The 13,213-nt window shown below is 36.4% G+C and overlaps 1 protein-coding gene across 1 annotated transcript in view; it reads right to left on the minus strand.

The window, feature by feature from the left end:
• BRWD1 (bromodomain and WD repeat domain containing 1) overlaps positions 1-13,213 on the minus strand; it is a 109,785-nt gene that overhangs the window by 49,494 nt on the left and 47,078 nt on the right. The window contains exons 16-20 of the mRNA XM_081819706.1: positions 12,199-12,327; positions 11,556-11,781; positions 7,106-7,291; positions 4,882-5,065; positions 1,117-1,210 (exon numbers count right to left, since the gene is read on the minus strand). Of these exons, the coding sequence (XP_081675832.1) occupies positions 1,117-1,210; positions 4,882-5,065; positions 7,106-7,291; positions 11,556-11,781; positions 12,199-12,327 (819 nt within the window). The remainder of the gene's footprint in view (positions 1-1,116; positions 1,211-4,881; positions 5,066-7,105; positions 7,292-11,555; positions 11,782-12,198; positions 12,328-13,213) is intronic.

The raw sequence follows: 13,213 nt of genomic DNA on the forward strand, positions 1-13,213 counted from the left end.
TTTTTTAAAGATTTTATTTATTTATTTGAGACAGAGAGAATGAGAGAGAGAGAGAGCACATGAGAGGGGGGAGGGTCAGAGGCAGAAGCAGGCTCCCTGCCGAGCAGGGAGCCCGATGCGGGACTCGATCCAGGGACTCCAGGATCATGACCTGAGCCGAAGGCAGTCGCTTAACCAACTGAGCCACCCAGGCGCCCCTTATTAGTTTCTTAAAAATTATTTTAGTGAATTTAACTTTCAAATTTTTTTCATGAGAAAACATCCTAACTCAGGCCAAAGATATTCATTCCAGTCAACATGTTTTTTCTTTTCATACTTGACATAATGAGTTAAATCACTTTTAAATTAAACACTATTTTTACTTCATTCTCAAAGCCCAAGTCATATACAAAATTATCAAGCATCAAGCTGAAACGACAAGGCATGTCATGGCAGCTAGGCATGCACAGGCCATCTGTCATGACATGCCTTCAAGACTGAGAGGTCAACTGAGAGCAAGTCCTGGAAACACAACCACTTTCCAACAAAGTTCTATAGCACTGATCTTGCAAACATTGGGCATCTTCCATGAATCAATGTTAATACTGCTCATGTGATGCTCATGAAAATCAAGAGAAACTAAATATTAAGGAATGAGATTTTCTTTGGGACAATGAGCTTTGGAGGGTCACAAATCATTGTAACATCTAAGGTTTTTTTTTAAACGCATCATCTGGACAAACTTCAGAAATAGACAAAGCTAACCAGCAGTTTTAGACATCAAATGGTTGGCTAGCTGTGGCAGTCAGCAAGTGGGAATGGACCTGAAATGCATGCAATGGGCTTGTAATGTTCCAGTTCTTAACCTGAGTGGTCATCAGACAGGAGTTTTCTAAAATCCTTTAGCACTGTTAGGTATTAGCTATGTCCTTCCCTCAAGTTTCATTCAGACTACTCTTTCCTAACAGCTGTACAACCTTATGTCTACTATTTTAAATCCAAAACAGAAGACCTTGAGCAAGAAATATCCTACTTCAGGCAAAAGTTACTAATACTCTCACTGATAAAAAAAAAAAAAAAAAAGTACAAATTCAGTTTAATTTCTAGTTATTCCTAAGAAAAGAGATTTTAGGTTACCTTTTGTGTGAGCTGGAGAGTCTTCCTTTTCCTTCCTATTATATAAAGATTTCTTTCCTCTTCACCTTTCTCTATTCTGAAGTCTTCCAACTTCCTACAAATATAAGTATCCAGTTATATTGGTTAGTGAACTGATGGATAAAGTAAAGGATATAAAGAGGAAAAAAATAATCATTGTGATTTTGGGCATAAGGTTATATACTTTTTAAATTAATACAGAAAAATTTTAAAGTTATAATAAAACAAACCAAGCTATACTTTATGTTAGAAATTTAATATAATCGCAGAGGCAGTTAGGAGGTCCTATGTTTCATATTTTTTTTTGAAGACTTTATTTATTTATTTGACAGAGAGAGAGCACAAGCAGGGGGAGCGAGCAGGAGGTAGTAGGCAAAGGGAGAGGGAGAAGCAGGCTCCCGGAAGATCAGGGAGCCCGATGCGGGGCTCGATTCCAGGACCCTGGGATCATGACCTGAGCTGAAGGCAAACGCTTAATGGACTGAGCCACCCAGGCACTCCCTATGTTTCATATTTAATACAGAAATAATTGTTTATATTTTCACTGACCCAGTATAGCCAACTCAAAACAGGATTTTTCATATTAGCTACTCAAAATCTCCCTATGAATTTTCCAAGACTGCAATTACTTTCTCTAAAGAAATAAAAGCAGAATCCTCCTCCAAATTTATTCAAACTGCATGTTTTATAATTTGTAGAAAATCAGAACAGCAGTGTTACTAGTACTTCTAATCACCTCTCTCTCTCAACTCACATGATACAAAAGATTGTTACTGTGACCAATTTCAAAACAAGGGACCTTCCACCATGAGGAAGGTACTGAAGTTCTTTTTCCTTCTCCATGGTTAGGGAATTCAAGTGACTGAATGTCCTTTTTCTCTAATTTGAACATTGCTGAAAACATATGGCTTTGTGTTTGTGTTCACTTTAAAACCCCACTTGGCCAGTTTCAAAACTGACACATTGGCCATAATCCAAGATACAAGCAGATGCTCAGAAAGAGAATATGCACAAATGCCCTAAGGTAAAAACTGCAATCAGTTTTTACCTTAGGGCATTTTCCTCAACGTACATCTCCAGCCCACTGGAGATGAGCAACACTGTATCTACAGAGCAGCTCTAAATCAGACTCAGCCCTTCACAAGTGGTCTGTGTCACCAATTTTATGTGTATTTAAGGAACTATATAAGGTTTTCACTCGCAGCCAAATGGAATTCTACTCCATAGCTGTATGCTTCCCTTTGTTTTGAAAATGAAACACTACATACACTTCATTCTCAATAATAAAGCAAGGGAACACTCTAGGCCTTCATGAGTATCATCTTCAACTCTGTGCAATTTCATGGCTAAATGAGATGGTCAGTTAAGAAAAAAGATAAAGATCACAGAATTAGCATGAACAGAATGAAGAGAGCTTCTACTATTACTGAATTAAGACAAACTACATGCCTGGAATCCAGCCCCAACCAGAACTGTGTCTACTGGCAAGCAATACTGTTTGCTCAACATTCTGCATATTAGGGTCATTGATTGATTGTCTCACACTTTCATCTACTACCTAAGTTTTTCACAATGGACACATACTACTTTTATAGTTGGAAAACAAAACTTTAATTTTCTCTTGATCCTCATCAAATACCACACTAAGAAAACAGGTAAAATTCCTATTGCTCCCACTAAAAGGACTGTCATCAAGAGCACTGACCATTACTAGATTACTCAGCATCTCCCTTACAAAATCTCACATGTATTTTAGAATATAGCACTACAATGAGCTACGCTCTTCTTTGGGAAAATTTTATTATAGCAGACAGTAGTTGATGCAAAAACTCCATTCTCCTTTTCTTCCTTTGAAACAGAACCTCAGTTTTTATCTAGGCTGTTTGCTGCTCTAAATACAAACTATCACCTAGCCTCCTCTGTAGCTAAATACGGCCATATGACAACATTCTCACCAATGAGTTATGAACAGAAAAGGTCATGTCCGACTATTAAGGCTGCTTAAATGAAGTCTCTCAACAAGAAATGTCCTTTTTGCCTCCCTCTTCCTTTTTCTGGCCTAAATCTCCACCTCTATCACAAATGCAGATATTGATGGCTACTGTATAAAGTCCAGCTATCCTGGACTCTGAGGTGACTTTAAGCCTGGAAGCCATACTCCCAGATGGAGATCAGAAACAGGGGAGCCTGAGTCCCTGATTAACCAGGGAACCATGATTCCAGCCTAAAACTATTTCCAGTCTTCCATGTTAAGAGAATAAATATATGCCTGTTTAAGGAAGTATTCTTCAGATCTCTCCCTCTTGGTACTTGTTTGCTTCCCTTGGTTTTGACAACAAAAAGTATCCCAAAATGACACTTTTGGTTCTGATGACTATGCAACTCAGACACAATTTTAAGGCTTAATTATAGCACAGTACATACATGACGGTGATTTTCTGTATTTCTCATCCCAATACCAGATTTTGCTTTTCATTATTTTATCGTGTATTTGTAAACATTCTTAAATTCACCATACAATATGTAAGTACTACATCCCTCCACCAATCACTGAAACTCTTCTGCCTAAACACATGGAGGACATACCTTTACAAAATAATCTTCAAAGTATTAGTTATTATGAGACATAACAGAATACTGAACATTTCAGGTATCAGTGAAAAGCAACATTTGCTACCTCCATTTCATTAACTCAAATATCAGCAGGTAACACCTCAGTAGAAAGAAAGACCCTACTGCCCAGACTATAATTATAAAATATTTCCCACTAAAAGAAAATCAGGCTACTTCAAGAACGATTCTACATCCAGGATGAGAAATTTATAAGACGAACCTGTAACACCTTGCCATGCCTGATAGCAGGGGCACCACAGAAGGATCCTACCGTCATTTCAAAAGGACTCAGGAGGTACCTTGAAGAGGCTCCTCCTGGCCAGAGATAGAAAAACTTAATAAGGATATTAGAAATAAGCTAAATCACAGCAGTGTGATTTATATAGCGGAGAACACAAACTGGTCATTACTGGGGGTGAGAGTAAATCTTCATTTTGAAAGTAAATAAAGCAAAAGAAGCATCTATCTTGTCTTTTTTATATGAACTTTACCACTAGATAATCAAACAGTACATTTGGGTAAATTTCTTTTTTAGAAGTACCCACTGTAACAAACGAAGACTTCACAGAGTTGAGTGATCGCTGTTTTATGGCCCCTAATGAGTTAATGAATCTAGCCAGTGAGCACCAATGCCTGCTGGCGTCACGGAAAGAGAATATATATTACGTGCCTTTTGACAAAATTATGCCACTGAAGAAACAGTCTTGCAAAAGAACTAAAAATAATTGGAAATTTAAACACTGACGGGACATTTGGTTCTACAGAGCAATTATTTTTTTAAGGTACTGATAATGGCACTGTGGTAATATTAAAGATAATTCCTTATCTTTTAGAATTAGACATATTTATGAACAAAACGATACACCTGGGATTTATTTCAAAATAACACTGAAGGGAGAAAAGCGGGTATTTGTAAAGATGGAACAGGAAAGGTTAAGAAAAAATTTACCACAGTAAAAACTTAAGAGAACAATTTCGACATTTTCCTACCACAATTAAAATAGATTCCGACCCATTACTAAAATATATTTATATGATTATTTATACCACTAATGGAGTAAAAAACATGTAAATAACCATATAGATATATTTCTGTAAAAAGAAAACAATATTAATAGATATCCTAAAACAAACCTAAATATGCCTAGTGGTACCTCTGGTACAACCACTCTTCGTTTCCAAGCCTGCAGGTCACGTTCTGTAGCAATCTGACTACGAGGAGCATTCTGATGCATTTGACGAACACCTTCTACTTGTCCGCTACGACGCAGACCAATATTTGGAGGGGACTGGATGTCTAAGCTCAGTCTTCTAAAACCTGCAGGAAAATTGTCAAAATTGATTCCCAAATTTCAATCTAATATGCATTTAACACATTAATAGGCATATACAGTCCTAATAAGATACACACCAAAAATACAAATCCAAAAAACTTTGTAAAAATCATAATGTAACTATCAAAATACAGAACAAACATTAACTTCAACTTCTACTTTTATTAGACTTCTTGAATCTTTTAATGTACAGGTATTTTCTACTGTAATGCTTTATTTGCCATCCTAAAGGCTTTGTCTTCTTCAAAACTGTACACTAAAAACACATCTTTTTGGAAAAATTAGCATTGCATGACAGTCTCCTCAAACTGTGGTGGCTTCATAACAAAAGCTCAAACACCAACATTACCTCTGACTTTAAGAGATAATCTGAGCCACTCAGGCAGGCAAGCCGCCAGAGTGGATATTAAAACTTCACAAAATGCAGACTGGGGAAATGCTGGCAGCACTTGAACTGGAGCTGAGAGAGTGGACAGGGCATCGCAGACAACAGTGAGCCCCAAGCCTGGGCAGAGGAGGCAGGACAACCCCCCATGAGTGGAAGTCAGCAGGATGAAGGATGGAGAACAACGGTGTCCTAGATAAAGTGCTTGTTTTATTAAAATACTGTATGAAGGGCCTCCTGCTATTAACGCAACAGAGAAACTGGGAGCTATATCCTTGCCTGCAGGAGCCTATAAAATTCTACTTCAACTCTGCCAGCTCTCCTGGGCCAGGGCAAAATCCACATGACTGAACACAACCCCTGCATTCTTCTAGGTACAGCACTCTGTTTACCAATCAAATGTGAACCAACTTGCATTGCACCACACTTCATCTACTGAAGAGAACATTATATGACCCTATTTTGTTTTTTTGGTTTTTTTTTTTAAGTAGGCTCCACATCCAGCATGGAGCCCAACACGGGGCTTGAACTCACAACCCAGAGATCCAAGACCTGAGCTGATACCAAGAGTTGGGACGCTTAACCATCTGAGCCACACAGGTACCCCTTAAAGGCCCCTATCAATCCAAATATTTATATTAAAATATACTGATATTTAAGAAACATGTTTTGAATTGAGAACCAACAATAAATTCTAAATTTAACTGCCCAAATTATAGTATTATTCTCCAACAATGTGAAGAAAACATATGCACAGGTTATTGATCACATCACTTCGTAAATAGCAAGTCTGAGAAATAACTCAAATGGTCATAAACATTAATTACAAAGAACAGTTATTCCACAGAGTGGAGTACTATGAAGCTATAAAAAAGGATGAGCAGTGCTGTGAGTGGATATGAAGTGATTTCTAGAATATATTGTGTCAAGGGGAAAAAGCAAGGCAGAGAAGAACACAGCATCAACTTGCAGTATTCCTGCCCAAAATATTTAACCTGTCTATTGGGAGAATTTGCTTTTTCTTTTCTGTAGACAAGTGGAAACATTTGGCAAGGAAAGGTACTGAAATTAGCGGCCGAGTACCCTGAGCAGGTGTGACATGGCAGGGATGACCTCTGTGGCACTTGAGGCTTCTCTCATCTTCCACAACAAGTTTCCATTTGCATAACCACGGTCTGCTCCCCTCCAGTACTCTCACTCCTAAAAAGTAACTAATACTATACTACAGGATCAAAAACCTCACCCCGAAAATTCACTTCAAGCCTTCTGGTTCCGTAAGAAACATTTCATGCTCTACCCAACTAATTTTTTTTTAACTAAAAATGTTTAAAGGGAAACCTAGAACTGTAGTTTTCCTTAAAAAAAAACAAAAAACAAAAAACTTTGTTCTTTACTCAATACAATTTTGTAAATACTCTTATTTTAGAGCAAAAAAGGTTTTAACAGCCTTTCAAAGTACTTGAAAATCAAATGTCCATTTGCTAGTACATCATCAACTTCACACCTAATGAAGTTACTCTCAGACTACTAAAGTTACAAAATACAGTTAAAATTTTTCACATTGCATGTACCTGAAAATTACTTCATTTACTCTTCAATTTCAGCCATAATAAGACAAAATATTTCTCAGATATTTTACCTCTTCGCGGTGTTTCTTCTCCACTTGGAAGTCCACCTGGAATAGTATCCTGATCTGCTCCCATTCTCTGATCCTGCTGCTGCTGCAACTGTCTTATCATTCCATCAAGAACACTGGATTCTGGGCTTCGTTCACCATTATCATTGGTTTGTAGGCTTATAATTTGTTCAATCACCTCTCCATCACCTGTAAATTCACAACCATAACACAAAATCATAATAAACATGAACAGAAAAACAAACTTTCAGAAAACTACAATTAAAAATATTAGCAATTATCAGATTTCTTTTAAAAAAATAAGCAACTGGGGCGCCTGGGTGGCTCAGTCGGTCGAGCATCTGCCTTCGGCTCAGGTCCTGATCCCGGGGTCCTGGAATCAAGCCCCACATCAGGTTCCCGGCTCAGCAGGGAGCCTGCTTCTCCCTCTTCCCTCTGCTCATGTACCCGCGTGCTCTCTCTCTCATTTCTAATAAATAAATAAAATCATTAAATAAAAATAAAAAAATAAAAAATAAGCAATTAAAAATATCCTATATATTCATAATTAACTGGATCAGAGAAAAGATTCAAAACAAATGAAACCCTTCCTTTATACCAAACACCACAAAAACCTCAACAGAGCCTCTGAAACCCCTGAGGTAAGCACATGGAAACCTGTGGAAGTTTCAGTGGAAGCTTTAATATGCTGTTTCACACTAACACTCCCCTTGCCTCACGTAAGATAGATTTCATTAAACTCTTTATTTCCCAAGGTCTCTGACAAGACCAGAGCAAAAATGTGTAACTTCTGATGTAGAGAAAAGCAGTGGCATTTCTCCTCTACTCTCTTAAAAAAATTTTTTAAAAAAAGAGTAATACGCTTCAACAAACTAAGGCTGTAGCTCTCCCAGCCCAAGTGTCCTGAGAGCAGGTGCCGCTGAGGGAGATAGCTACACATGCCTCTCCCACTAAGCTTAAGTTACTCTTATCTCTTAGGCATGCTTCTCTTCAAGTACAAAAAATCAGATTTTTTACAAGTGCCTTTGCTTCTTTATTTTTGAAATCACAGGTTTAGTTAATATTAATGGATAAAAAGTGTTAGATGGTTGTGGGGTCTGGAAAAATTATCTAAACACTAACTTTTTCATGCAAACAATTCCTTACATATCCTCCCATATAAAATGCATCTTCTTTGAACATAACATATAACACAGACCAAGCACCCAGCAACTTATAAAGAGAACCCCCCCCCAGACTGAAATTAATAGGGTATTAGCAAAAAGAATGCAAAAATATAACCTAGCCTCCATAGTAACAGATCCAGAAACTAAAAAATGTCATGTACTGTTTCAGGAGAAAAAATATTTGCATCCTACTATTTGAGTTAAATTCCCTTATATCTCACTGATAACATCTCCATTTTACCATGGCAATCAATGAAGAACTTACAAGAACTAAATGTCATAACTAAGACTATCTTAAAAGCACTATTTTTTTTATTTTCAAAAAATGAGCTAAGAAAGCAAAAAGTGGAGCCCTAATCTAAAAGGTTAAAAAGGTTTTAATTAGAACTGGGAATAACAAAAGATTCCTAAGACTACAACTTGGAACCAAAGGGAAAACAGTAGAAAAGGAGACTTCTAGTCCTCTCCCCCTCTCCGCAAAAACCCAAGGTCTATAGAACTTTTCATTCACAGCACAGAACACTTAAATGGAATGTGGCAAATATCAGAATGATAACTGTTTCTAATTGACATAATGTTATTCAAATACTGAAATATTAAAGTAGGGTTCTACTGGGTGGTTCAGTTGGTTAAGCATCTGCTTATGAGTATTGATGACAATACTCATCAAAACTGGCTGGATTAGCATGTTAATATGAAACAAAGAAAAAGTCTTCAAAAGAAGAAATACTACCAAGGGAAAAAGGAACAATTCATAATGATAAAAGAATTCACCCAGAGGACAATCTGAAATGTGCACCTAATAACAGAACTTTAAGATACATAAAGCAAAACTAACAGAACCAAAGGACATAAGATAAGCCCACATGGTAATTTGATATTTCAGCACTCCTTATAATAACCCCAAAATGGAAAAAAGCCAACTGTCCTTCAATTGTTACTGAATGAATGAGGGTATACACATACCATGGTACACTATCAACAAACAGGAACAAACAACTAATCTGTGCAACAAAAATGAATCTCAAAAGCACCATGCTAAGAAGCCAGATACAAAAGATTTAGTATTGTACAACTCCATTTATACAAAATTCCTCAAAAAGACAAAATAAAAGTGACAAAATAGTAGTCATTACTGTTAAAGGATAAAGAATCATTGTATTCTTCATTGCCTTAAACACACATTTTTAACTGTTCTGAGTTTTAGAACTGGAAGTATGCATAGACCAGCAGAAGATTCCAAAAAGGCCCAAAAGAACCTGTACCCCAATGTTTATAGCAGCAATGTCCACAATAGCCAAACTATGGAAAGAGCCCAGATGCCCATCAACAGATGAATAAAGAAGATGTAGTGTATACATACATACATACATGCGCGCGCGCACACACACACACACACACACACAGAGGAATATTATGCAGCCAACAAAAAAAACACGAAATCTTGCCATTTGCAAGGACCTGGATGGAGCTAGAAGGTATTATGCTAAGCGAAATAAGTCAGTCAGAGAAAGACAATTATCATTATGAACTCACTCACATACAGAATTTAAGAAACAAAACAGAGGGTCATAGAGGAAGAGAGGAAAAAATAAAACAAGATGAAATCAGAGAGGGAGACAAACCATAAGGGACTCTAAATCCTAGGAAAAAACTGAGGGTTGGTGGGGGTGGGGGGAGGGACCTGGGTGATGGACATTAAGGAGGGCACGTGATGTAAAGAGCACTGGGTGTTATATGTAAGACTGATGAATCACTGACCTCTATCTCTGAAACTAATAATACATTGTTAATGAATTTAAATAAAAATAAAAATTAATTAATTTAAAAAGCCCAACAGAACTTTTGAGGGCACTGGAAACATTCTATACCTTGCCTGTAGTGGTGGTTACCTGATTGTTTAACATTTGCCAAACTCATTTGACTTGCACACTTAAAATTGGTGAATTTTGTTGTATGTACTATACTTCAATTAAAATAATAAAAAATAAACACTTGAAACAGTAAACACACAGTGATAACTGGTGATTAACTTTTAGTAAAACAAACCTCATCCAAACAAAAAAGAAGCATTTTTTTCTTTGCTTAATAACATCTGTATGGAGAAACACTACACTGTGGTAACAAATACAAAAAAACAAAACAAAACAAAAATTCTGCCCTTGACTAGGCCAGGCAAAGTACAAGACGGGACTCAAACATCTTGCACCAGAAAGTTAAGGAAGTGTTCAAGGGACTCAGGAAAGGGAACACGCAGCCTGAAGAGACTCTCACACTCAAATCTAAAAATAATGAGCAACAAAATAATGACCATTATGGATTATAACCCACTATATAACAACCCTTAAGTCCATATTAAAACTTAATGAACTACATAAACATATAAAAGGCAGACTAATAAAATGCAGATGCAATGACCATAAAGTTAGAAAACAACCATTTTGCAACCTTTAGAACAACTGATTCAGGCAAAAATCATCAATGGATCCTAAAACTTATAGGTAAAGTTTGGTAAGGAACAGGTTATTTACATCATATCTCCCCACAAATTTACTGATTACGAAGAGAAAAATAACTTTGTAGAGGAAAACTTAGCAGGCACCACCTTAACCAAGTTTTCAAAGAAAACATCACAAATATTTGGACAAAGCACAATCATAAGCACCCTGACATGATGCTCCAAGAACACTACATCATCATTTATACTGTATTCTATCAAAAAATGTACAACCGGGGGGTGCCTCGCTGGCTCAGTCGGAAGAGCATGTAATTCTTCATCTTGGGGTCATGAATTTGAGCCCCACACTAGGTGTAGAGATTACTTAAAAATAAATAAAACTTAAAAAAAAAAAAAAAAAGCACAACCTGAACTTCACCAAGGACAGCTAAGTTTAATGTGCAGTCCCAAACTGAGATCCACATCAAAGTAGAACAATAAAAGTTAACAGGCATCAGAATAACAGACAAAATTTGATTACAGACCATAGACTTAATAACAGTATTACAGTGTTAAACGTCCTACTTTTGATAATTGCTTACGGTTACATAAGAGAATACCTTTGTTCTTAGAAAACACATATTGAAGTATTTAGGGATAAATGAACATGTGGTTGAAAACTTATCTCTCAAATGGTTAAAAACAATTACATGTATCTAGAAATAGAATGATAAAACAAGTATTACAAACTATTAACTGATAAATCTAAAAGTGTGTGAGTTCTGCATATTATTTTTTACATTTTTCGAATAAAAAGTGAAAGAAAAAAAAAAAAAAAGATTGCACTTACTTGTTGCCACATAGCCTAGCTGTGGAACCAAATGTTCATCTGCAGAATTTTCTCGACCTGGTACTAATCTCTGATACTTAGTTGGATGAGGATTTCCATCTACATCTACCAAGAATGGTGGAGGCATAAGGTGAGGAGCTTGCTGAGTTTGCTCATCTAAGACATAATTATTAGAATCCCTAATCAGTGGTCGATAGTCAGTATGGAAGAACATCTGATCAGGAATCTGAAAAAAAGAAGTTCACAGATTGACATTTTGAGGTTTATATATGTTAAAGAATACAAATATTAAAGTTATTTATAATTCGAAAAAAAACAAGGAAACCAAATCAATACACCTATTTCCAAAACATCCTTTATAACTACTTACTTTACTACTGTAAAAAAGTATTAAGAATGACCTTTTCGAGACAAACCAAAAAACAGACTCTTAATATAGAGAATAGATGGTTACCAGAGGGAGGTGGGCAGGGAGATGAGTGAAATAGATGAATGGGATTAAGAGTACACTTATTTTGATGAGCACTGAGTAATATACAGAATTGCTGAATCTCTATACTGTACACCTGAAGCTACTGTATGTTAACTACACTGGAATTATAATTTTGTAAAAGTGGTTAAAATGCTACAAAAAAAAAAAGACCTTTTCATATGGCTTGCTGCATCCAAAACCAAATATCAGAAGGTGTCCATGAGAATCTGTACAGGCAAAATGCTGTCCATCCTGTGAAAACTTACAGTCAAAGACCGCTCCATGTCCTTGCCCTTCAATCTAGGAAACACAGAGGGAAAAAGTTATAGCCAATTCTACACGAGTGCTTTTGCTTTATCAACTGCTTTCATGTCATCTGCCTGCTATAAATATCACTTTTTCTTTTTTCAATGAGTTCAATGAGGGGCTTGATCTCATGACCCTGAGATCTAGACCTGAGCTAAGATCAAGAGTCAGATGCTTAACCAACTAAGGCATGCAGGCACCCCCAAATATATCACTTATGAAAAAAAATATTTAAAAACAAATTCTGCATTAAGCACATAATATTTTCAGAAAATAAAATTCATTTCAGATACCACTAGCCTAGAAAAAAATCTTGAAAGGTATTCTAAGAATGAGCTCTCAGAATCACAGAATGAAAGATCATAAGTCAATCCAAAGTAAAGGCTTCCTTTACTTCTTAGAAGTGAATGACAAGCAATTTCATAAACTTTTGTTTTAATGTATAGCAAAAGGCTATTGACTGACAACCCACAAGATAAATGATTAAAGATCAACAAAGTGTGGTATTCACGAACTAAAATCAGTACGAACAATTTAAACTTTCCACGAAGATGACTGACCATCACGCAAAAGTAGAATGCTGTCAAGTCACACAGGTGCGCACAGAAATGCCTGCACCTACCTTACTGCAAACTACCGCAGATTTCAGTAAGGACGCTCCAATTACATCATGAATGTTGCCTTAAAGAGAGTGCTTTTCAACTTTATTCTTGCTCTTCAACTGAAACTACATTAGTTTAGCACTACCAACTTATAGTTAAATGAGTTGTTTCATTAACAGCTTAAAGCTATGCCTATTTGTTGTCTGAGCCTGTAACTTTCCAATAACTAAACTTTAGGGCAAGTTTGATCAATGCTGGAAAATGAATCCTCCACTCAC

Source organism: Leptonychotes weddellii, chromosome 1 (genome assembly GCF_054177405.1).
Source record: "Leptonychotes weddellii isolate Sample4059 chromosome 1, ASM5417740v2, whole genome shotgun sequence".
Classification (NCBI taxonomy): domain Eukaryota; kingdom Metazoa; phylum Chordata; class Mammalia; order Carnivora; family Phocidae; genus Leptonychotes; species Leptonychotes weddellii.